Source organism: Aythya fuligula, chromosome 2 (assembly GCF_009819795.1).
Source record: "Aythya fuligula isolate bAytFul2 chromosome 2, bAytFul2.pri, whole genome shotgun sequence".
Classification (NCBI taxonomy): Eukaryota; Metazoa; Chordata; class Aves; order Anseriformes; family Anatidae; genus Aythya; species Aythya fuligula.
Window position 1 is genome coordinate 105,649,610 of NC_045560.1, and position 24,568 is coordinate 105,674,177.

At 38.2% G+C, this 24,568-nt stretch overlaps 1 protein-coding gene across 7 annotated transcripts in view; it reads left to right on the forward strand.

Annotated features, from left to right (window-relative positions):
* The window catches only part of PIEZO2 (piezo type mechanosensitive ion channel component 2), a 347,735-nt gene that overhangs the window by 308,571 nt on the left and 14,596 nt on the right, over positions 1–24,568 (forward strand). For 5 of the 7 annotated variants that reach the window (XM_032182550.1, XM_032182552.1, XM_032182549.1 and 2 more), the window contains 11 exons: positions 1,376–1,441; positions 4,623–4,789; positions 9,104–9,279; positions 15,313–15,480; positions 17,585–17,977; positions 19,304–19,562; positions 20,080–20,262; positions 20,455–20,707; positions 21,448–21,580; positions 22,058–22,205; positions 22,321–22,535. In XM_032182550.1, the coding sequence (XP_032038441.1) occupies positions 1,376–1,441; positions 4,623–4,789; positions 9,104–9,279; positions 15,313–15,480; positions 17,585–17,977; positions 19,304–19,562; positions 20,080–20,262; positions 20,455–20,707; positions 21,448–21,580; positions 22,058–22,205; positions 22,321–22,535 (2,161 nt within the window). The remainder of the gene's footprint in view (positions 1–1,375; positions 1,442–4,622; positions 4,790–9,103; positions 9,280–15,312; positions 15,481–17,584; positions 17,978–19,303; positions 19,563–20,079; positions 20,263–20,454; positions 20,708–21,447; positions 21,581–22,057; positions 22,206–22,320; positions 22,536–24,568) is intronic. The other 2 variants (XM_032182554.1, XM_032182553.1) reach the window with 1 other exon arrangement.

The following is a 24,568-nucleotide window of genomic DNA, read 5'->3' on the forward strand; positions in this document are numbered from 1 at the left end:
AACAGACTTAACATTTCCTTTTGAAGGAGTCTTTCACAAGGAAGTTCCTGAAATGCTGTAGTTGAAATAGACCTGTAAGAAAAATTGAGTGAAATTAAATATCATAAAATCATAGAATATCCCTAGTTGGAAGGGACCTGTGAGGATCATCAAGTCCAACTCCTGGCACCACACAGGTCTACCCAAAATTTTAGACCATGTGACTAAGTGCACAGTCCAATCGCTTTTTAAATTCAGGCAGGCTTGGTGCAGTGACTACTTCACTGGGGAACCTGTTCCAGTGTGCAACCACCTCTCGGTGAAGAACCTCTTTCTGTTGTCCAGCCTCAACCTCCCCGCCTCAGCCTAACACCATTCCCATGGGTCCTATCACTGGTGTTTACATAGAATAGGTCGCCTGCCTCTCCACTCCCCCTCACAAGGGAGCTGTAGACTGTGATGAGGTCCCCCCTCAGCCTCCTCTTCTCCAGGCTGAACAGGCCAAGTGACCTCAGCCGCTCCTCACATGTCTTCCCCTCTAGGCCCTTCACCATCTTTGTCACCCTCCTCTGGACATTCTCTGACAGTTTAATGTCCTTTTTGTACTGTGGTGCCCAGACCTGCACATAGTACTCGAGGTGAGGCCGCACCAGCACAGAGTAGAGCAAGTATCCACATACTATTTCTTTTTGACACGTTTCATATATTCATATAGGGCTCATTCAGGCTGAATCAATTGGACTTTCCTTCCATCTATCATCTCTACCTATCAAAAATAGGGAGTTTTATAATTTGAGAGCTGCCAATGAAGCTGTGGCTGCAGTTTTGGGGTACTAGATAGAAGGAGACTAATCTGTCCTTCAGTTCTGCCTGTGACTCTCTGCATCCCTGATCTGCTAGAGGCCAAAAGAAAAGCACATGGTAGTCTCAAACCAGTTCTGCTGCTTCATTTCAGCCTGCAAGTCCCACTCAATTCATTTGGGCTTAATGGGTCAGGGTCAGGAGGAAATCATAACAATGTTCAGGTCACCTCTTGAAGAAGTTGAAATGAGCTTGAGTGTGTTACTGGAAGGAGAGGCCTTTGCAGCTGGAAAAACTGCAACTCTGAATTGCATGGGTTTATTACAGCAGATGTTCTTGCTCAGCAGACGACATAGTAAGAAAATACCATTGGAAATTACAAGGGAGGGGTGGTGGTCATCCAAAAACACCTTCGCTGACAGGCTAGTCCCCTCACTTCAGTGTTTTAAAAATGGAAATCTGCTTTCTCTTAAACCAGTAGGTGAGAAACCAGTCACTTCTGCTTAGTAACAGTAGCATTTTCTAGCTTGAATGGGATTTGAATCTGCTCTTCTGTAGGCCTAACATTCATTGTTTCACTCATTGCTTTCAACAGGTGGTACTGATGCAGACTATGAAGACAGCGAAGAGGAACATGTCAAGAAGAAATCTGATGGACCGGGTATGAACACAGAAGTTTTCTCTGCTGTTACGGTGTAGTTGTGATGGGTGGGGTAAGCAGCATGTCACAAAAATATCAGTGCAGAGATCCAGGCAAGCATAAAGCTAGCAAAATCCACTACGAACTGTGTAGTAAGCACTATCTAATAACTTTCAGAGTTCTATTGCCAGATTTACAAGTACTGAGCATAGCAGCTTCCACTCTGGAATATAAGCTACTGCACTTATCTCCCCTACACTTTAATAAATGTACCTTCAGGCTCAGACTTGTTCACTTGTTGTATACTTTGATTATAAAACATCTTATACCTCAGCTTAGCTTTCAATCCCGATTCCATTTAGGTGTGTCTCATCATCTCCATTGATTTTGATGGTCTGATATTTTACTATTAGCGCAAAGACCTTGCAGTTTTTCAATGTGTTTTAGCTATGTTAAGATTCTGCTTTTGTCCAGTACTTATCTGTTTAGAGAGGTACACATAGCTACTCTAAAAGAATGGGATTTTCCCAGTTTTACCCTTTCTCACTCATAGTCAGATCTGAAGATGCTCTGCACAGCAGAAGAAATGGCAGTAGCTTGCAGGATCTTGCCCATATTGAAAGTCTTCCTACAAAGAAGTGTAATGGATCATAACTCTAAGCTTGGGTCTTTTTTTCCTAACTGGAGTAAAAGAAGAAATTACACTATTCTCTCCTTTGTCTTCAAAAGCTATTTTTATTCTCTGTTTGGAATTGCTTCCCACAGTCCCAGTTAGAATTGTACCTTTGTGTGAGCCACAGGGTGGAGGAGGTTACAAGAATATGGAATATTTCTTTCTCATATAATATTCTGGTGGTGTTTTGTGAGCTTTTTTATCTGTTCCTTTCTTGTGGTGCAGTCACCTGTGTTAAACATGAAACTGAATCACTCAGACAAATCTCAAGGGAAATAAAGTTGGTTCTAGACAGGACTTAGAGAAAGGAAATGAGGTTAATAATTGATTTATATTGGAAATAGTCAATTTAAGGTGCTTTAACCTATCCTAAGTAATATGTATTAAAGAAGATAATTGGGAAAAAAAAAAAAAAAAGAAAAAGAAAAAAAAAGAGTAATTGCTATGAAGCATTAGTTTCATTATTAACCTCGGATCAAATCCTTTCTCATGCTCTCAGGGAGAGAGATGCCATCTCTGCGTTTGACCCTTGAAGTTACAGTAACAATCTCTGCAAAAAATAAATATTTGTTTCCCTTTATGAAGTTATTTAGATGTGATCGATCCCCAAAAGATTATTTTTAAAAAGTTTCAGAGAACAGCAAAGCTGTCAGAGCAGCTACAGCCTCATTAAAAATGTATACTAAATCACCTTCATCCCAGAGAGAAAAACGACCTTCCAGATTAGACTGCAAGTGCTTGGCAAAGCACTGTGATACCAGTGGTGGTCAGTAATAGAGATAATTTTAACCTAAGAGCTGAAATCCCCCTGAAGTCAGTAGCAAAAATGATATACTAGAGAGGAAGAGTGTGGGTTAAAAAAGACTATTTATATATTGTATATTTCTCTTTATGAATGCTACATCTTATTGAATTTATTTATAACATTACATGTGGAATTCAAAGGATATGAATGCCTCTAGAAGCATAAACAGCTTTATCTTTAATTTCCACTGAAAATATTTTTTTAGCTTCAAGATATATGTGCTAAAGTGTGAATACAATCTGAGTAAATAAATCATAAAATCTTCCCAATTCTAAATGATACAGAAAAGGCCTGAAAATAAAAAAATAAAAAAAAATAAAAAAATATTGAGATAATGGTATGGTCAAATGAAGGCCATAAAAACTTCTGTATTCAGAGATACTGAACTTGTTACATGACATTACTCAGGTAAATGGTACATACTACCATTTCAGCATCCACTTTACAGGAATGTACCACTATTGTTTTTTTCCCTTAATTTCTCTCCACACATATGTGCATACAACCATGCCTGCACACCTGGAGACATATGCATGTTCTTCTATAAGATATATTTTGCTTTATTCATTTCACCTTTGCATGCTTTGTAAAGAGTGCACTCCACAAAGTTTTGCTTGCCATCTTGTGGTACAGTTAAGAATTGAGGTTGTTAAAATCATCACGCTTTAGTGCTTATGTTGGCTTCTTAGTAACTACTTCAAGCATTTTGGTTCTGCATGGCAGATTATTTGCAGTTTTCCATTATCCCTTACGTTACTGTAAAATTGATCTTAATATCTAGTGCTCTGGGATTAGATATGTAGCAGGGACAACTAGCTCTGGAACTGGAAAAGAAAGAATTGGAAAGAATTTTTTTCTTATTTATGTAAGACTATTTAAGAATTGAAGTGTGATGTGTACACTTGGGAGTGAAAGAAAAATAAACTGAAACTGCTGCTCTTTACATGCAGTCACGAATGCTAAAGGAACTACTGAAATAAGAAATTCACTTGAAGCTGCTGCGTTGAGCTAAAGAAAGCTACAATTGTTGGTATAAAACCATAAGCCCTACTCATGGGAAAGTGTAATGCTTTGGCAAAATGGGGCAAGAGTAATGTTTTATAAATGATTTATATGATTACTGTTAGTTGAGCTAGTTGATCTGAGATTGCCGATGACACAGTCCAGTCCATTTAAATAAAGAGAAGCTTTGGAAACAGTAAATATGAAGAGGTGTGTTCAGGTGGCTGGAAAACTGGGGGAGAGTCAAAGACCATTTTAGCAGGTTAGACTTTCAAACTGAGCAAAGTTCAGTCACAAAAGGCAAACTCTATGTGCAGAGAAAAGCACATGAGTAAATAGACAGGTAAGGGCTGGAAGAGCAGCTGTTGAGATCACTGGAGCAGGGGATGTCGAGTTCTCAAGAGATGCCCAAATCTTTGGCTTTCATTTTTGCAGACCTGTACATACAGTGTCCAAGATCAGGAACTGTTCATATGACTAGCAATTGCAGGAGTTATGGGGTGGAAAAGGGATTCCAGATGATAAGCTTAGACATACAGGCAGGAAAATGACCCAGACAGCCAAAAGGCCTCCAGCCATCTTCAGAGATTCTTTACTATGACAGGGTCTCACAGCCTGGATTATTATTAGACAATAAAGGAAAATTGAAACTAACTCCAAGCAGAGATACAGAGAAAGACATTTGCATCCATTAACTCTCTGTTGCTTTTCCTCCCCCTTAGATAACATCATAAAGAGGATATTTAATATTTTGAAGTTCACTTGGGTCCTTTTCCTGGCAACACTAGACAGTTTTACAGCTTGGCTTAATTCCATCTCAAGAGAACACATCGATATCTCTACTGTGCTGAGAATTGAGCGTTGTATGCTCACCAGGGAGATTAAGAAGGTAACGCCTTTGGTCTTTTTCTTCTGTTAATGCCATTTCAAGCCCAGTGAAATATTAAAGGTTGCCTTTTCAGATCAGCTGAAGTCACTGTATTAAGGAGAAAAATTATAGAAACCCAACTTACATGCACATTTAAAAAATATATCCGGACTCTTCGACTGCTTGCTATTTTTTTTTTTATACTTAAATAATGAAATGCTTGATTTATTATCTGGATGCAAAGCAAATGTTTGGAAAAATAATTATTTTAGAGATTGATATAAGGATTTGGCTGAAAGACTGAAAGACTCCTTTGGTTTTGAGGGATGTGATAGATTCAAGTAGAGAGGAGTAGGCATGGCATTTTGAACAGCTCAGAAACTACCTCAGCCTGCATATTTCAGCCTTTTTGTAGACCAGTTTGCCCTGGAAATGACTGACAACATGCAGGCATAATTTTCTTCATTGACACTGAAGCTACCTGGTTCCTCAAGAAACAGTGATATATTAGTAAAACTCACTATTTTATAAGATTAACATTATCAGTGTAGCTAGACATGTATTTGGATCTTAAAAATGCAAGTAGTATACCTTGCAGTACTATAAAGATCTCAAGCATAGGTATTTTTACATATGTCACTAGCTACCCAACTATTCCTGGAAACTTAGCATAGGAGCCTCATTTTTAGTTCAACTCTTATTAGAAGCTGCAGACTGTCTCAGACATAAATAGGTCAAAAAGGTCAATGGGACATTAGTACCCTTGGCCTTAATAAAGCCCCATGCTGCCCACTCACAGTCACTGTCAGCTGTCACAAAAAGCAGGCTGTCCATAACCCCAGGAGGTCCAAGATGCAGGCTTTCCTGGTCAGGAGACAATCCATACCCTGTCTGGCCACAAGGCACAGAGCCAAAAAGAGAGGGCTGATTCAATATTAATGTTCAGTTACTGTTATTCTTCCCAGAGTTATTGCACAGATAGATAAAAGTTATAAATTCCTGTTCTCTTTAGCCTCTCTTCACATGGAACCTATCCCATGCCTCATATCATCTTCATTGTCCTTCATACCACTTCCAGTTTTACTATGGCCTTATTAAGACTGAGCGACCAGAACTATATATTGTTTTAAGGTATGGGTGAGCCACAGATTTATACAGGAGTATAGTTTCTTTTCTTTTGCTTTCCTAGTAAGATCTAACAGTTAAGCTCCTTGATTTTTTATTATTTTTTTTTACATTAACTAAACTTTTTAGGGGGACTATACAGTTAGATTTTAAGACTGAAACAATGTGACATAAAGCCTGTCATTTTGTAGGCTATTTTTCCCATTGCATTTCTTTGCACTTGTGAGCACAAAAATTTCATTTGCCCTTTTTTACCAAGGCACTTGGCTTTATCAGTTTCATCAGTATTGCATCAGCTAACTACAATTGACTATCCCAAATATTTTCTTTTTTCCTTCTGTGAACTTTATCATCTCAATGTTTTCCTCTTTATACAGATTATATCTGAATATCCTGGATGGTAAAATTCCTCGGGGCAACCAGTCAATAACCTTCTTCCCTTGTACAGAAAAAAACATGTTGTTTGTGCCCCGTGTCTCTGAAGGACAAGAAATATACTTGTCTTTATTTCATGGACGCTTTATTTCTTATAAAGGTCACTCAGGATTACTCCTGAAGCCAACAATTTTCTTTTTCTCTGGAACTTAGACTATTTCACCTGTTGGTTCCTGCAGAGCTCTTTGGTGATCACCATCCAGTCAGTATTTTGTTCTCAGCTTTGTCATGTATAAAATAATTACTAATCCAGTCATTTCATGGGATTCAAAATATTCTACTGGTGATGTCAGTGACTTTTTCTGCAGTGAACAGGGATGCAAAAAAAGATCAGTTTTGTTGTTGTTGTTGTTGTTTGTTTTGTTCTGTTCTGTTGCCCTAATTCCCTAAAGAGCTACATTTCTGTGTGTCTTGATCACCTGTTGATACCCTAACTTTCTGAGAGATGATTCTTATGATGTTCTTGAAAATGTTTTTGTTATCAATTATTGTTCATTTTAGGAAGTTACTCCTCAATATCTTTTTTGGTCTGATATGCTGAAGTTTTACATCTACTTCTACCAAGTTTGTTGTTGTTTCTGTTTTTCCTCACGAATGTCACTTTTTTGAAGGATGTCTTCTTGCTTCGTCCTCCTGGTCTTTTCCATTCTGGTGACTTGTATGTGTGTATGCAGGCACTTTCATGTCATTTACCTATTCTACATAAGCATATATGAAAAGTAATATAAGCTACTGAACATTATTTTTCTTTCAAATCTTTCTTAATATTTCACAGGCACTCTGTGGCAATCCTGGCACAGTGAATTTATTTAACCTGTGAACTTTATTTAACTTTATTTACTTTTTGACCTTACCAAGCTATCTTTCATTCCATCCTTCCTACAAAACTCTGATAGTACAACACTACAGTAATGCTCTTTTTTTGTCCCAAGGCTTAGAATTTCATGTTATTTCAGCATCCTCGCTTAAAATTACGTTTCTTACTCATTATCCCTTATTTTTTATAGTTTTAACATTTAAGTAGAAATCAGGCTAACTGCCATTTTTATGCCATTACTTTTTTTTTTTTTTTAATTTTTTATGCCATTACTTTTTTGGACCTTATTTTGATTGTTCTTTGCTTTAATGAGTCTTTCTTATCCTTTGTTCACAATAGATTTTTTTTCATGTTGCTAGCAGCCCAATGCTATTTTGATTACAGTAGAGCCCATATGTAGGCCTTGTGTATGCCTGTGTAGGTTGCTTCAGTCTTAAATGTTCTGGTAGTGGGCACCTGTCAGAGAATTTTCTCCAGTCGTTAGCTTTAAAACTCTCACCTTCGGTATTTTATTACAAGGATCTTTCTCTCCTCTTCTATGGAATAATGGGTTCATAATCACAGATTATTCCATAGCATTCGCAAGACTCCGCATCAGCTCCATACCTATCATTGCTGCCCAAGAAAGGCTTGTGCTGTAACCATCATGGTGACATGTTGTTGTTGTTTTGTCCAGCATGGAGTCAGGGACATGTGTGAAGTTGTGAAGTTCTTTTTGTTTCTATTCTAACTACAGAGGAGCTTGAGTCCTTGCTCCATCAGTTGTGGGGTACTTTTGCTGTCATAGCTCTTGTCCTTTATCACAGGCCTGCAATCAAGATAGTGGGTGCCATAATTTCAAAGTCAGGTTGTCACAGACACACAGACATTTGTTATTGCAGAAGCAGCACAGTATGTACACAAGCAAACCTTACTAAAACTTAAGGTTTGGATATTGTGTTTTTGTTGTTGTTGTTTTGTTTGTTTGATTGTTTGTTTTAAGATTATTTTTTTTCTGATGAACCTTCAGATTATGAACATACTCAGTATAGGACAGTGCTGAGGTCCAGAGATGAAATACTAATAGTATTAGTAAAGGAAATATGGGAAGTATTTTAGAGTAGCTTGGTTATTTCAACTGGAAAAGTTCTTGCATAAGGCTTCATTATGAATGACCGTTCAAGAGTAGCAATCTCAATGCATCTTCTGAAGTCAATGCAACAACTAGTGGAATGAGTTTGATGTGTTTCTGCATAAAAAAAAAGGCTATCAAGTTGTCAGTTTTATTCTTGTTACAAGCCTTAAGCATTCTGTTGGCAGTATAACCAGAAAGACTTGATTCTGTGCCCAGACCTGGGCTGACAGTTAATAAAACCACCCTTTCATAGATTCGAAGTCAGAGAGAAAGAGTAAATAGGGAAGCTCTTAAATGTTATTTTCTCAGTTTTCCAATATGTATCCATACTTCATGAAAAAAATCTTATTTTGGACACTAATGAAAATCTAGATCAGTTTGTACATGACCTGTTTCTTTTGTTTCTGTTAAAAATAATAATAATATTTGCTACTGGCTGCTAATAAGATCTATAATTTTTCTTGGATTGAGTGGAGCTATCTAAAAGAGCTGTCTGAAAATTTGCTGGAGCCCTATGTATAGGTTGAGTCATGGTTGCAGGCCATAGCTCATGTTCACACTGAATGATCTGCATTGCACCTAGCTGAGTTTTGTGGACTATGCATAGTCTGAAGCCACTTTTATTGCTCCAAAACCCAACACTTTGTGCCATAGTACGTTTAAGTCAGAATCTGACTTGCACTGTGGTGAGAAGTTATTGTTTACTAGGAAGATGTTTGGACAGACTATATATTGCCAAATGACTGGGGAAAAAAGAATAAAAAGTAATAATAAAAAAAGGCAAAGCAGTTATTTGAAGAATATAACTCTCCCTGCCGCGTACCTTTCCTTATCTCTTTTACAGGGAAACGTTCCTACCCGGGAGAGCATCCATATGTATTACCAGAACCATATGATGAAACTTTCCAAGGAGTCAGGACTGGACTCAATTGATAAAAATCCCGGTCAAGCTTCTGGTTTGCAAGCTTCTGAAAGAATGGATAGTTTAGATTCAGCAGCTTCTCGTGACAGTATCTCCAGGTATTCATCTAATTTTATTTTGTGAAGAATAGAAAGATTGTACAGTAGACATAATTTTAGACAATGTCTAGATATTCATGAACTTTCTAATCAACGCTGAGCAGTCCTTTTGATATATCCATGCTATTTTGATAATGAAAGGTCTGCTATTTATTCCTATTCTTTTACAGTGGTGTACTCAATTGCCAGCAGATGATATAACTCCTTTTCCACTGCATGACTATACCACTGCTTTCTGTGGATTTTATACTCACCACTTCTATAGAATTAGGAGTTATTGACAGGGCTTCTGATCTTGTCAAAAATAATGGAAAATAAGAACCTGTTGAGGATGATTATGGAATACTGTGTTAGGAATTCAGGCCTGGAGTATGGGGAGCCATCATTCATTGTGAATATTTTGCCTTTGGAAGATAAATTCTTGTCTGTTACACACAAAGAAAAAAAGGCTCTACACTGAAAGAAAAAAACTCTTATGCACACAGATCATCTGAAGAGCCTGATTTCATAACTGCTATTACAGTCCAGCAGAGTAACACTATGCATGAAATATCTGTATTTTTCTAGAAAAAAAAAAAAAACATCTTCTTCATTCTTTTCTGAAGATGAATGCTGTCAAGTCCCTTTCCAAAACTACTGCATGCTCCTGCTGCTCCATGCACACAGAGGCACATACATTCATTTCCTTCCCTTACAGAGGCAGCCTGTTTCCACCGTGTCCCTGGTGTTCTTGACTTTTAAAAGACTGCAAAAACTGTCCAACAGCATCATGAGGAGGAGAAGGGAGGGCTTTGGAAATAAAGCCTTTTCATAATCCGTTGCATTCTGCTGTGTCCTGTCCTTCTCTGAAGTGTGGCAGTATCTTATTGTGTTTGATACTCCCTACAAACTCAATAGCTTCTGTGTACAGTAAAGTATGCTTACCTTTTACTAATGACATATGTGTAGATGTTAGTGAACTGAAAATAATGAGCGTTTGCATTCCTTTCTGATGTTATTGAAAAGCAAGTGTCAGAAAGTGTCTGTGAGTACTGTGCTTCAACAAAATATTCACAAATTGCTCCCCAGGGCAAGCACTGGTCTTTGAGAGGTTCACTCCAGTAAAAACACTAAATCCTAGCAAATCTTTTTTGGTGGCTAGCTACCCAACCAAGCAACACCTTTGTGTTTTGTCTCAAAGTTTTATGGGAGTCAGATTACATGAGAAAAATGTAAAGCCAAATTCTGTTGCCAGCTCAGTTGGAGTCAGTTGGATATCTGGAGGGCAGAATTTAACACAAAGTTCAGTCCCACTTAAAAATGAAATACTAATATCAGCTCTGCTTTCATTAAATATTTTTTTTGTTATGCTGTTTACTACAGATAGAAGTTAACATTATTATCTAACAATGTTAGCAAAAACTTTAAATAGAAGCAAAGGGAAGCCAATTCCATAATGAATTATAAACAAGAAAGACAAATTTTGCAATTTTCCTGTGTAAATTTTCTCTTCAGTTAAATGGCATCCAGTGTTAAGATTCAATTACATCGTCTTTCAGAATAAGCACCTATTTGTCACAATGCTTTGAGCGTTTACAAATTTAAAATCTCTTTCAAACTCAGAGAATTCATTAATTCTGTGGAGCTCCTTTGCAACAGAAAAAGTTATATTGAATATAGCAAATGTTTCAAATGCGTTACTGTCATCTGTTTCCCCAGATGTTACAGGACCTATTAACAGAGGAGTAGCAAAAGCAGTATTGTGACTGATTTCTCTAATCTTGAATTCTCTTTCTGGTAATAGAAAAGTAAATATTCTTGCACTGGCAGTATTTGCAATTTGTACACATCTGCTGTAATAATAATGACTTGTAATGAGAGGAAGCAAAAATGTGTCTGTTGATTGAATGATAATGGCATCTGTTACTGGGGCACACTTGCATATCTCTTCCTGGGATTACAAAAGAGTTTATGAACCTTTTTTAGAAATGTGTAGTGTTTTCAACTTCATATGAGTTTATCAAGTACATGATTTTTTTTAATCGCCCAAATAATAGAAAAGAATATTTTGCATTTCAAAACGATGGTTTCTAGTATCAGTAAAAGCAACTAATTAAATCTAAAGCATCCCTGTGATCATGAATCAAGGATTACTGTGGAAAACTTCTGGGAAGAGGTAGACAGTTTTTGATGAGCACTCAGGTTATCCTTTGTTTGTCCTGCACAAGATTCTGTAGTGGATATTAGTTCCATGAGTAAGATGGGCATGTCTGGAAATAAAACTCAACTTCAGAAGCAGAGAAGCTATTCCATTATAATAATACATATTCCTCAGGACTCAGGGCAGTAATTGCCTAAAGCATGACCTCAGTGCTCTAAACACTTTTTTTGCATAGGGGAATTCCCAGGGAGAGCAACCCACCTGATCAATTGCAGGAACAGTAAATTTCTCATGAAGTTGAAGGCTGACGTCTCTAATTCTTATCCAGGCATGTTGTTCTTACTTTGCATAGAGCTCTAAAAGGAATCTGCAGAGTATCTTTTGTGGGATTTTCTCTTAAACTAGAGGGTGCTTAGCTCACATTTATTTGCTGTCTTTTTACTGTACAGAAGCTAGAGGCACAATGAGATATTCATAATGTGATCATTTGGTTTTTCTTTGTGTGTAAATACTCATGTGTCCTAAAGACATAGTGCAAAGTTTGAATGGGCCAGGAAAAGAAGAGACTGGTGATATTTCTTAACAAGCTCTTTGATGTGCACCACCAGAAGTGATAGGGAGCTAGCATGGTAGAGCATTTCCTGCTTGTGTTTCCATTTGGCTGATGAACTGCTGCTTACGTTAAAGAGCTTGTGGGTTCATAACCTACAGTTATGAAAAAGCAGCTAGATGCAGACCCAGTCAGATTTCGGGATATCCAGGGTTTTGTACTTGGATCCATTTGTATTCATTTTTATACCTTCACAAATAACTTCTTTGTTTATCAGCTCTGACTGTGTGTAAGCTTTTATAGGACCTGCAGGTGTGAATCCCTAGCCCTCCTGTAAGACTGCATGGACAGGAGTCATCAGACCCCAGTTTTTGTCTGTGTTTCCCTCACTGGATGAAGTGTAGGGCCTGGGACAGGGAGTACTGGGGAAGTAAAGTTTGCACTGGGAGGCAGGAGAAGGGATGAGAGGAGAGTCCCACTTTGGGGCTGGATCTAGGTCTGAGTTAGGAACATGTGTGATAATAAATGTTTGGGGTTTTTGCTTGCAGGTGTAGGAAATGTACTAGTTCATAAAGGTAATGTCAGTCAGTAACTAGCATATGGAAAGAAAAAAGAAACAAGAAAGAAGAAAAAAAAATTGTAAGTCACCCCTTAACTAATAAACTTGCTGGGAAGGATAAATTTGTTTAACCAAAGGGAAGTGATAAAGTAAGAAATTTCCCACTCGCACAGGATAAAAACATCTCTGCTATATATATCCCCATTTGAAATGGATACCCAATCAACTTTATATAAAATGCTTGAACTCAGGGCTTTTAATGAACCTTCAATTTAAAATACCTATTCCTTGAATGATTTCAAGAAGCTAATGGTTTTCAAGGTCTCTAAGGACATGAATTTGAAAAGTCACTCAGGAAGATATGCTTGGATTACATTTATATGACAGTCAATCACTGAGTCAACATCAGCTTTGCCAAATGTAAATCTCTTCACTTTATTGGAGTTCTTATTTCCTCCATTTTCGGCAGCATGTTCCTGAAGAAGTACATACAGAATATACACACCGTGGTACAGCTGTCATCTCATACACATCTCCAGACCTTAAAGGATCTAGAGCAGCTGCTCATTAGATATTTTATCAGATTATTCATCCTTCACTTAAAACATCTACATGATCCATATTATTGCAAGGACTAAATCTGGGACAGTGTTTTCATTTATTGGGATTAATGAATATTTTTCCCTTGATTTTTCTGGGAGCCAGGTCAAAACTTACCTGTTCTAGAGGGCAGTTGGAATATGTTTCTTTCATTGAAAATATATGACCAGCTGCATGACACTTGAATTTCAATAGCTGTTCTGCTGAAGGTGTTTGGAAAGTTCCAGCTGGACTATGCCCACTTTTAAAATACTTCAACACCTTAGTAAGAGGTGTTGCTTTTTAAAATAATAAATTCAGCCTTTGAAATGTAAAATAACATGGATAATACTGTAGCACAGAGACATAAAGGTAACCTACAAAAGTAGATTCCCTACCTGCTGCCATCTCCCATATTTTAGCACCAAAACCTCACTGATAGTACAACCCAGCTGTGACACATGGGTGGATGTGTAATGGGAAGCCTCTTGCATCACGAGCCCTTGGTGGTCAATATTACAAAGCTCCCACTGACTTCCACGCTGCTGAATCAGGCCTCCAAGGTGGATCTCCTCTTCCTGTAGGAAGCAGCTTTCTGGGCCCCCTTAAAACCCTGTGTCATGAGGACAGACAAAACCTGGAGGACACATGTGTGCCTTTGTGCACACACTGAAATAATAAAGTGGCTTGGAAAGGGTCTTGGATGAGTGAACTGACAGGACAGAGCTGCCCCTGTCATTAATACTGTTTTTAAGGAAAAAAAAAAAAAAATGCAATACCTTTGGTATCTTGGTGTTGTTTTTTTTGTCTAAAATAAGAACAAAATGTTCTTTTACCCCAGCCACTCTATCAAAGGTCATCAGTGAGTGTAAGCCTAAAAAAATGCTTCTTTGCTGCACGTATTTTGTTGTTTTGTTCTCCATTTGCCTTAACACAACAATTGCAAATGGGCACTTCATGCCGACAGTTTTCCCTTCAAGCTAGCAAGACCAAAGGTACACAGAAAATGCCATTGCACTTCCTTTCTTATCTCTTTCCCTATTCTCTGTGCCCTGGACACATTTAATGCTTGCCAAGGAAGCAAAATGACAGCTGCTGTTGCTCATGTGCGCAAATGGAATCAAAAGAAGGAAGAAAAATAGTTTGTAAATCCTGCATTTTGGGGTCTTTTCTTCTCTCACTATATTTGAGACTCAGGCAGGTAACTGCATGTGTTAAAACACCAGGCCCGTCAACACATGTCATAGACATCCACATTTTTCAAAGATTTTTACAGGAGGAATAATTCTTTTACCTACCATATGTCATTAATGTATTTGCTTCTTTCCTGTTGCTATGTTATATGCTTGTATTTAAATATGTACTTTCTTTCTCATAACTCATCCAGTTCTTCTTTTCTCCAGTAACACATAAATGCTCAATGTATGGTGTATGTCTCTTGTGTCCTGTTGTATTTGATAAATGAAAGGAGATAAGGGTTTATCATATCTGTTCTTTCTTTCAAGTGCATGTTTCTGATTTTGAAATCATTTTTAAGCTGCGATTGAAATAAATGAAATATTCTGGAAAGAATCATCAGGGCTTCCTACTAAATATCAAAATAAAAGCCATCCCATGCAGAGCAGGTTATATTTGGCATGCATCTACTGGCTAAGTAACATATCCGATTTGGCTCTTTGGTTCGGAAAGAGGATTAGCCAATGTCTGACAGATATTTTTCTATTTGTGGAATATGAACATATTCAGTTTCAGGGCTCTTTTAGGAAATTGGCTTGTACCTATGCAAAAGGTTCAACACAGCATATCATTAACAAAATAGAATTTGTACAGAGGAGGTCACTTCCCAAAGCATTTTGGGAGGAATTTGGAAATTCTGGGGTGAAACTGAGAAAATAAAATGTCCTAGCCTATGTACGTTGGTGCCCCTGGAAAGTATGTAGAATATTGTGATGTTCACATATCTCCTTGAATAGTGAATTTTTGTTGAAAAGTGAGTTGTTGGCTTTCTATAGCCCCTGTGTGAATATGACTATGAACAATAGAGATGTGTTTACATAGTGACCCTAAACAAATCCTTATCTTCTCTCTGAACCTTTTGTCTCTGTGTCTGTGTTTTGCTGCATGGCAAGCACATTGGTGTACTGAACCATGTAGAGTAATATCATTTGTATTTAACATTGTCTTTGTAACTGTTTGCGCTGCTAGCTGCTACACTGAAGCAACCATGCTGTTCTCAAGGCAGTCAACCCTTGATGATTTAGATGGACCAGACACTGTTCCTAAAACAAGTGAGCGCGCTCGACCTAGGCTTCGTAAAATGCAGAGCATGGATATGTCCTCCTCATCAGCTGACAGTGGCAGTATAGTGTCAAGGTGCTTAACTCATGCATGCTTTGTTCACTCATTTACCCATACCATTATACTTAATGCAGTGTATATAAACTTGAGTTTGCAGATCTGTGGTGTACAGAGTGGTTTGCATGGTTAATGGAAGCTTTACTGCCTTGTGTGTCATGGCACGACTCTGAGGTTCAAAGTCAGGGTCATAAGCTAGGACCCCTTTGTTGTTTCACTTTTCTTTTTCTGTGTTTTTGTTTTTTATCCTTTATTCATTTATTTTTAAAAGTCTGTCCATTACATTTCATCAAAATGTCTGTATAAAAAACAGACTCTTAAGTCTGTATTTATTCAGTTAAAGAAGAGTCTGATTTTTCAGAGTTACTAAGCTGATAATTGTTCTTATTGAAACTGGAAGCTGGAAGTGAAGTTTCTCAGTTAATGCCTTATCCTAAATATGGACTTGGATATCTAATTTTAGAAACTAAGATAGGCAAGCATTGGCCCTGTTCTTTCAATTTTTAGTTTTCCTTCTCATAGGAAAGATTGTTAAATATGTTTTGATTTCTTTACCATTGATTTACAGTCTGTGAGGTGTTGGAATTAAGAAAAGGAAAATTGCTATGAAAAGATAGCAAATATTATTAATATCCTGTGCAAAAGAACAGTTCAGAGCCATTCACTCATTTTTAGAAGGTAAAGCTCAGGGATTTATATGACATTGTGAAATAAAAACAATGTTTCAGCTAGTAATATAAATATGACATTTCAAAGCATATTAGATCATTCTTTTCCAAAATTTGAAGTGTTTTACAAATTTTTAGTGTTGATTGGTTTTGAAGTGATGTGATTTTACGGTTTTTGTGCATTTTAACCAGAATGATTGCTAACAGGAGATATCAAAACATGCATCCCAATAATACTGTTCCAAATTCTGATTAAAAGTCTACTAGAAATAAAGTTATCTAACATAGTCATGACAAGTTTGGAAACAGTGTAAAAGGAAAGAGATATAACTTGGCAAGAAATGGTAGTGCCAGCTGGCTTTGGCAGTGAGGTTTTCTTGAAAAGGGTATATTTTATGTGAAATCGTGGCCTCATTCATTTCTCTGGAGCTATGTGAAACCTCATTTTGTCTCTATTGACATACATGTACACCCAGCCAACAAAAGACACTTAGTTGATGCCTTTTGTCTAACCTTGGAAAGAGGCTGAAACAGAGAGTGAATTAAAGAAAGAGTAGTGTTCTAGGGGAAAGATTAAAAAAAATACTTGTGAGGGAAGAAAAGGGTGAAAGCAAGGCCAAGAAAATTTGTGAAAAATGATGGTGTGCAGATTCCCATCTGGAGTCATCAAACTGCATGAATTTACATCAGCTAAAACTGTTGCAGAGCACAGAGCATTAGGAGAGAAAGTGATTATGGACATGCAAAGCTGACAGTAAGCAAGGTGAATAAGCAGAGAACAGAACAGAGTGAATAAGAATAGTTGAAAAAGAAAGTAGGTTCATATGGAAGAAAAGCAGGCAGGTAAGGTTAAAAAGATATGAAGACTGTAATGAAGAACATAGGGCAATCTGAAGGTAAGCAAGATACCCTGTTACTGGAACAGTTTTATAATCTTGGATTGCATTTCTCTATTTTTGCAATTTTCTTGTTCTTTTACTTGGAATCCAATCTGACGTGTGTTTTCAGCTGGTTTTCCAGCTGTATACAGTACCTTTAGGGTGTTTTTTAGAAGCACCATGTTTAGAAGGAACCCAACAACTGTCTGTCATTCACCACGGAGCATGTTTTAAATAAATCTAACAGCAAGTTCTGGTTCTGGTAAGAAAGTGTTTAAACTGCTTTCAGAAAGCAAACGTAGTTTCTCTTGGTATTCATTTGTCCTTTCCTGGTGTAAAAAGATAATGAACCACTATGAGTACACTGGCATGCCATTCAGGAGCAAACAGACCCAGATGGTCCCTCTGTGTAAGAAGAGATCATGTCATAATGTTTTCTACCAAACGATGTGAACTTTGAGGGTCTCAGAGTGCAGTGGGGTTGCTCAGCTGTCTACATGAAGGTAGAATGAACAAATTTCATTTTGTGATACGCCTCACAAGGCTCAACTCTCTCTCTTCATCCTACCCTCACAGTGAACCTACACAGGTCACCATGCTCTATTCTCGTCAGGGGACGACAGAAACCATTGAGGAGGTAGAAGGGGAGCACGAAGAGGAAGGAGCTCATTCTGCTTCGAGGCAGGATGAAGAGGAGGTGGAAGATTATAGCCTGGGTTCAGAAGGAGCTGTGCTTACTCCTGATACTGATGTGCCATTGTACTCCACCGTGGATAGCAATGCAGAAGCTCCACCTTCCTATAGCAAAGCTGTCAGCTTTGAACACCTTCCTTTTGGCTCCCCAGATGACTCAGCTGGTAAGAGTCTCATGATGGTGAGCCCAGATGACAGTCGGACGGACAGACTTAATGATACGATTCTCCCTCCGTTGACGCATGAGCTAACGGCTAGTGAGCTGCTTCTGAACAAGTAAGGACCTTTGAGTGGCGAAAATCTTTGGTCCCAGTCTGTGAAGTTTTGCCATTGCGTTTTTTTGTTCGTTTGTTTTGTTTTGTTTTCTCTCAGAACTAGTCTATGTTTTTTGATACAGACCTTGTGCTAAGTTTGATGTAAGGGAAGAAGCTCATTTCCTGTGCAGTTGTTCTAATTACAGATTTCTAAAATGATTCAAATTCATGCTGGAAAGAATCTCTGCTTTCTCCCCAGATACCATAGCTAATTGTTCCAATTATCATCAGATTTCTGTACTCCAATAGCCATGGGGTCAAGGGCTTTTCTAAACATTCCATGTGTACAGGACTTCTCCAGACAGCTGTGATTTCAAATAATCTGCTTCCAGAGCTATCTGGGAAAATGTTTCTCTTTTTATTATTTTGGATTACTATAAGGGAAACTCTGACCTTTGGCAGAGTATTTGTTTAAGCCAGTAGTAGCTGAAGGCTATGTAGAGAGACCACCTTGCTAAGTGCTTTCACAGGAGATAGGATGCTCCCTCTTTGCCCTTCAGACAGCATGCTCAGTAGTGCCAGAGGGCTCAAATGGTGCCACTGCTCTTCTTCCTCTGCTTTCTGGCCTGACTCAACTGAGGGAGAGCTTCCATGAGTGTAATAAAAAAATATTAAACCACCTTTCAAACTGACTACATCTAGAGGCTGTATAGATCTGACATTGTAAACGTAGTGTCCTTTCTTCTGGCTGTCCATAGTTGTTCTGACTTTCCACCTAGATCTCAGATGAGGGCACTCCTTAGGAAAAGCAAAGAGAACCAAATATGTGGAATATATGTAATAGTTTCTTGCTGCCTTTTCTATTATTTGAGTTAGGTAAGTGGGACACAAATATTGGACAAATATAATACTCAAGAGCATTTATTATGTTCTAAACTTATGTCGTGGTGCTATTCATACCATGCATGTCCTGATGAATGTCTGGGTCTTCTAATTCCTGCCTGTGTTAATAAATCAGATATGAATCCAGACAGTGTCACACCAGCATCGTGTGATTTATATGAAGTGTGTTGGCTGGGCAACTGTAGGAAAGCTACCAAGTCAATTCTCTGGGTAAATTAAAAAAAAAAAAAAAGAAAAGAACAATGCTTCTAATTATTTTGCTTGAAGTTTTGTGAGCTTAGATTCAGGTTATTTGATTATAATACCGAATCCCCCTTTTTTTTTTCCTTCATTATACTCGCCGACAAAATCTTACAGTTTTTCAAAAGGAAAAATAGTAGCAATTAACAAAGCAGCTCTTGTGAATTTAATTTTTATTTAATTTATTGTACTGTGCTCCTAACAGGATGTTTCACGATGAAGAGCTAGAAGAATCAGAGAAATTCTACGTTGGTCAGCCTCGAGTCTTGCTTCTTATTTATGCCCTATACAATACCTTGGTGGCCCGGTCAGAAATGGTGTGCTATTTTGTGATCATTCTTAACCACATGATCTCTGCCTCCATGATAACCCTGGTGCTTCCCATCCTTATATTCCTTTGGGCCATGCTGTCTGTTCCTCGGCCAAGCAAACGTTTCTGGATGACAGCCATTGTCTACACTGAGGTATGCTGCTGTTTTTGCAACCCTGTATGTCAAACATAGAAAAGTGAAGTTGTAAGCTTTGCATGGTCTCTTTTCTGGTTTTAATCTCTAGCATCTAGGGGCCTGTGGCCTTTCATATTAATATAAATATCTGCTAACATCCTTGGGAATTTCTATGGTATAAGAAGGTTTTGTTTGTGTTTTTCTTCACTGAGATGGGCAACATCCTTCCTGGCATGTAAAGCAGTTATTACAAAAACAGACCATTTATAATTAGTGATTGTGTAATTGGTAATCAAGCGACAGTATACACTGCCGGTGGTATCTCAGGTACCACTGAGCACCATCTGTTGGAAAATGCTGGTTTTAGTCATTGATGACCTTATCACTCAGGAAACATAAACTGTTGTTCCTCTGTAGCAATGAATGTTTGCTAATCTTCTTATAAAGCTGACAAAATAGTCATATTTCTCTCCTCTTAATGTTATGAGGCTGCCATGCTTAGAAAACACCCGAAGTGTGTTGTGTTTCTGAACAGGTGGCCATCGTCATCAAGTACTTCTTCCAGTTTGGCTTCTTTCCTTGGAATAAGTATGTGGATTACACAAAAGATAAACCTTACCATCCACCCAATATCATTGGCATTGAAAAGAAAGAGGGCTATGTGCACTATGATCTTGTTCAGCTCCTTGCTTTATTCTTCCACAGATCCATTTTAAAGGTAAAATGACTGCATGTGATTTTTTTAATTTATTTTATATTTAATGTTTTAGTTTTAATTATTCAGTCATTCATGTTATATTCCAACACAACACATTTGTTGTCCCCCTGGTGAGCACTGTGGTAAACATCTACGATAAATACCATAACATAAATACGAGTTTGAAATGCTCTCCTTTTCTTTTTCCATTAGTGCCATGGATTGTGGGATGAAGATGAGAAAGTGGACAGCTCCACTAATAAAGAGGATACTGATGACGAGCTCTCTCTGACAGGAGGCCGGAGAGATTCTTCAGGCTCTCTGAAGTCTGTCAATCTTGCAGCATCAGTGGAATCTATCCATGTCCACTTCCCCGAGCAGCAGACTGCAATCAGGAGGAAGAGCTCTAGCAGTGCATCACAGCTTTCTCACAGATCCAGCTTCTCCTCACACAGATCTAAGAGAGGTAAATGTCATGGCATTTCTGGGATTTGAAGAGCAAATGACCATTTCCCATAGGATCATCCTGCTGAAACATTGTGCGGTTGCTGTGGAGAACACAGAGACTACTGAATGCTGTTGCTCCTCTGTGAGGAAATAGGATATGAACCAAAATATCTTTTGCATTTGAACACGCTCCAAACCTTCCTAAAGTTCAAATGGAGAGCTGTACTTTATGATTCAGTATGTTTTTAAAATGACATTACCCAAAAGCTGGGAAAGGAACATTCAGCGTGGCCCAAATCCAGAATTTCTGGTTCAGTATAATCCCCAGCTAGAGGGAATTCAAAGCACATGTATTTCTCATATCTACATTCAATGGAACTTGAAGTGAAAAAAAAAAAATGTTTAGGAATATTGAAATGGATTACCTCTTCTGAAAAAGAAGGGCTTACTACAGCCTGAATGTATATTACCAATTGAGATGACTGAGTCAGAACAATCAAGTATTTGCCTTTGGCACTATTCTTCTCCTTTTAGTTATTAATCTAGATCTGCTAGTTGTTAAACCTATACTGGATATTGTCAAGATTTTATCATATCAGGAAAAAAAATTACTATACAGATTTATTTTGAAGTGTCTTTCAAATGTGGGACTCAGATATGCGGTAGAATTTTCCAGATATATTACTTTATAGTTTTTGTATTTAAACTTCAATTTTGAATTAGCTTCTTTCTCTTCTCTTTCCCTCTCCTTTTTCTCAGGAAGTACCAGTACAAGAAACAGCAGTCAGAAAGGAAGCAGTGTGCTAAGCATCAAGCAAAAATCTAAGAAAGAGCTTCTTATGGAAAAGTTTCGAGAACAAATGATCAAAGCCAAGGCCTTTACAATTAAAAAGTGAGCGAAGTGAGGAGTTGTGTGGGCTTGGGTGGGAGGTTGTGAAGAGCTGACTAATACAGTGAAATGTTTTAAAGAGAGCAGGTTACTGATTCTGTTAATTCAAATGGAAGAATGGATACGTATGCTATTCATTATATCAGTATGCTTTCACCCTAAGTTCCTACGTCCCATCAGCTGAACTTCAGACAAATTAACAGAGGTTCAAACAGCACTGCAGGGGTGTTCATCTGTCTGATATGAAGCTAAATATCCTGTGTGAACTGATTTGGGATCTTATGTGTATTTCTACCAAACAAATGCTAATGCCATGCTTTAGCAGCAATCAGTGCAAGGAACTGGTGTCTCTCTTGACCTATGAAGAGGCTGTCAGAGAAGTGTATCTTTACAAACATTACTCATATCGCCTCCAGACACTCTTTTCTTCAGTGCCAGTTACAGTGTTTTTAAATCACATTGTGGTTATTGTTGTTTTAGGACTCTCCAGGTGTATGTGCCCATCAGACAGTTTTTCTACAATCTTATTCATCCAGACTACAGTGCTGTGACTGATGTGTATGTGCTGATGTTCCTCGCAGATACAGTGGACTTCATCATCATTGTGTTTGGATTTTGGGCTTTTGGGGTATGTCATAGAGGGCATCTGCATGTAAATTGTCAATTGGGACCCTTGTTGTTGATGCTAGGTTCCGTGTGAATGTCCTCCTTCCTCAACTACTCTGTTACATTTTCTTTTTCAGAAACACTCTGCAGCAGCAGACATCACCTCTTCGTTATCAGAGGACCAGGTCCCAGAGGCGTTTTTGGTGATGGTACTCATTCAGTTTGGTACCATGGTGGTAGACCGAGCGCTGTACCTCAAAAAGACTGTCATGGGAAAGGTCATCTTCCAGGTCATCCTTGTTTTTGGAATTCATTTCTGGATGTTCTTTATCTTGCCTGGAGTGACAGAAAGGTATAAACCTTACAATTGGACAATATGGGTTGAAAAGTGATGCTCTAATAAGTTATTTGAGTGTAAATTTGAGAGGGTTATAGCTAAGCTTTCGAATCATAAACAAATATCTTCATAGTCTCATTCCTAAGCAGAATGTCTTTCTACAGCAGTAACTGTGGCCAATGTAGGTTTGAGGATGTAAGAAATAGAATATACAAGTATGTAATTAAATATTCTCATTTTGGGTCAAAGAATAGCAGGTGAGAGAAAGTTTGCCTGTAGCTGAGCACTCAGCTGAGACAATGTTGGCCTCTGTTTTGATTTCCCACCTCCAAGACTGGTTTACATCTTTTATGAGATAGCTGCTGGATACAAACAGAAGTAACTCAGGGTGCATTGATCAGAATTTTGTTCCTCTCCCCTTCCACCTATGCCATGCCTTCCTGCCTTTACACCCTTCTTTCTTATCAGAAACCTTGCTTTTCTGGCTTCACGCTGATTTAGAAGACTTGGTAGAAAATGTCTCTCTCAGAGTAATCTATAACTTGTCACTCTCCTGGACTCTGTGAACTAACTATGAATTTGAAACTCCTTAGAATGAAGAAGGTCTAAAACCTTTGTCTCTTCTGAAGAGCAAAATTTCTCCTCCCCTGCTTCTGTCACATGGCTTTGGAGGTGCTGTGGATGTAGTGTGGACTTCATACCTGCTGTATGAAGTCTTGTATGAGTTGCCTGGTCCAATGGACCTGAAAATCTAACATTTCTTATTGCTTGGCTCAAAGCAGTCTGCTCTGTAGAGGGGTTAATGTGTCTTCTCTAGTGTTTGGCTGACTCCCCTTCTACTTATGACTTTAAACTTTGCTTTAATCCATTGAGAATTTCGGCCTGTCACTTGGGCACATTTCGTTTCATAAACAGTTAAGTTATTGTAAGGGAAAAACAAAATAGGAGCATAATGTAGAAAGAAAAAGTCTGATTTCCTCTTAAAAATTGTTTTATTTTTTCTCTGCAGTAATAATTGTGCCCTTATTTTAATAAGTGCATTTTTCAAGTGTATCTCTTATCTACTGAGAATTGAAAATTGAGATTAAATTTTTATATTGACTTGTGAACTTAAAGGGCAAGAAAATCCTTTTGATATTTTTGGTGCCTTCGTGAAATATTTATCTCATGTTATTAATCTCAAACCTGCATCTGAAACTCCTGTGGCCCTTATAAGTTAGGCTGACTCTTAGAAGCACATGCATATTTCTTAATTGCAATAATTTAGTGAGATATAATTGCAAACAGTGGATCATGTCTGGTTCACAAACCCTGTCCATCACGCAGTTCCAGCATGTTATTGGGCTGCTGTCAGAAGGGGAAATGTTCACCAAGATGGTTAGGGTGGTTAGAGCATATGATATGTGTGAAGAGGTTGAGTGAATAGCGCTAGTTTAGCCTGCAGAACATGATGACTTGTCTTCACTGACCTGTTAAGAGAGCGTTAAGGTGAAATTAAGCTGCTTTCAGAGGTGCAAGAAGCCACAAGTTAGAAAAGGGGAATTTATGCTAGATATGATGACAAATCTTTTCACCATGACAGTAGTGCTCCATGGCATTTGGCAATTGCTCCATGACTAGAGCAATTTGCACAGACAGGCTGTGGGATCTTTATCTTCGGAAATATTCAAAACTCATCTGGACAGGTCCCTGAACAATTTGGTGTGATTAGACATGATTCAAGCAGGGGATAATGCAAAAGAAGGTTTTCAGAGGTCGCTCCAACCTAATTCCTTATATGAGTCCAAGATGTTGGAGGTACCTCCATGAATACAAATTAGCATTAAAGCTGCTTAAAGTCAGTGTAGATGTCAACCACCTGAACAGCGAAGAGAAACAGTGTCTACCCAGGACTACCAGGGCACGTGTCATTGTAGGGGCCCCTGTGGTGTAGCTAGGCATCTCTAGTGTCTGGAGGGACAGAATGCTGCCCCAGAGCCATCACTCACAGGGAGCCTGTTCCCAGTCTCTCGCCATGACCCTGAGGTGATTACAGATGCTGTTTTTGG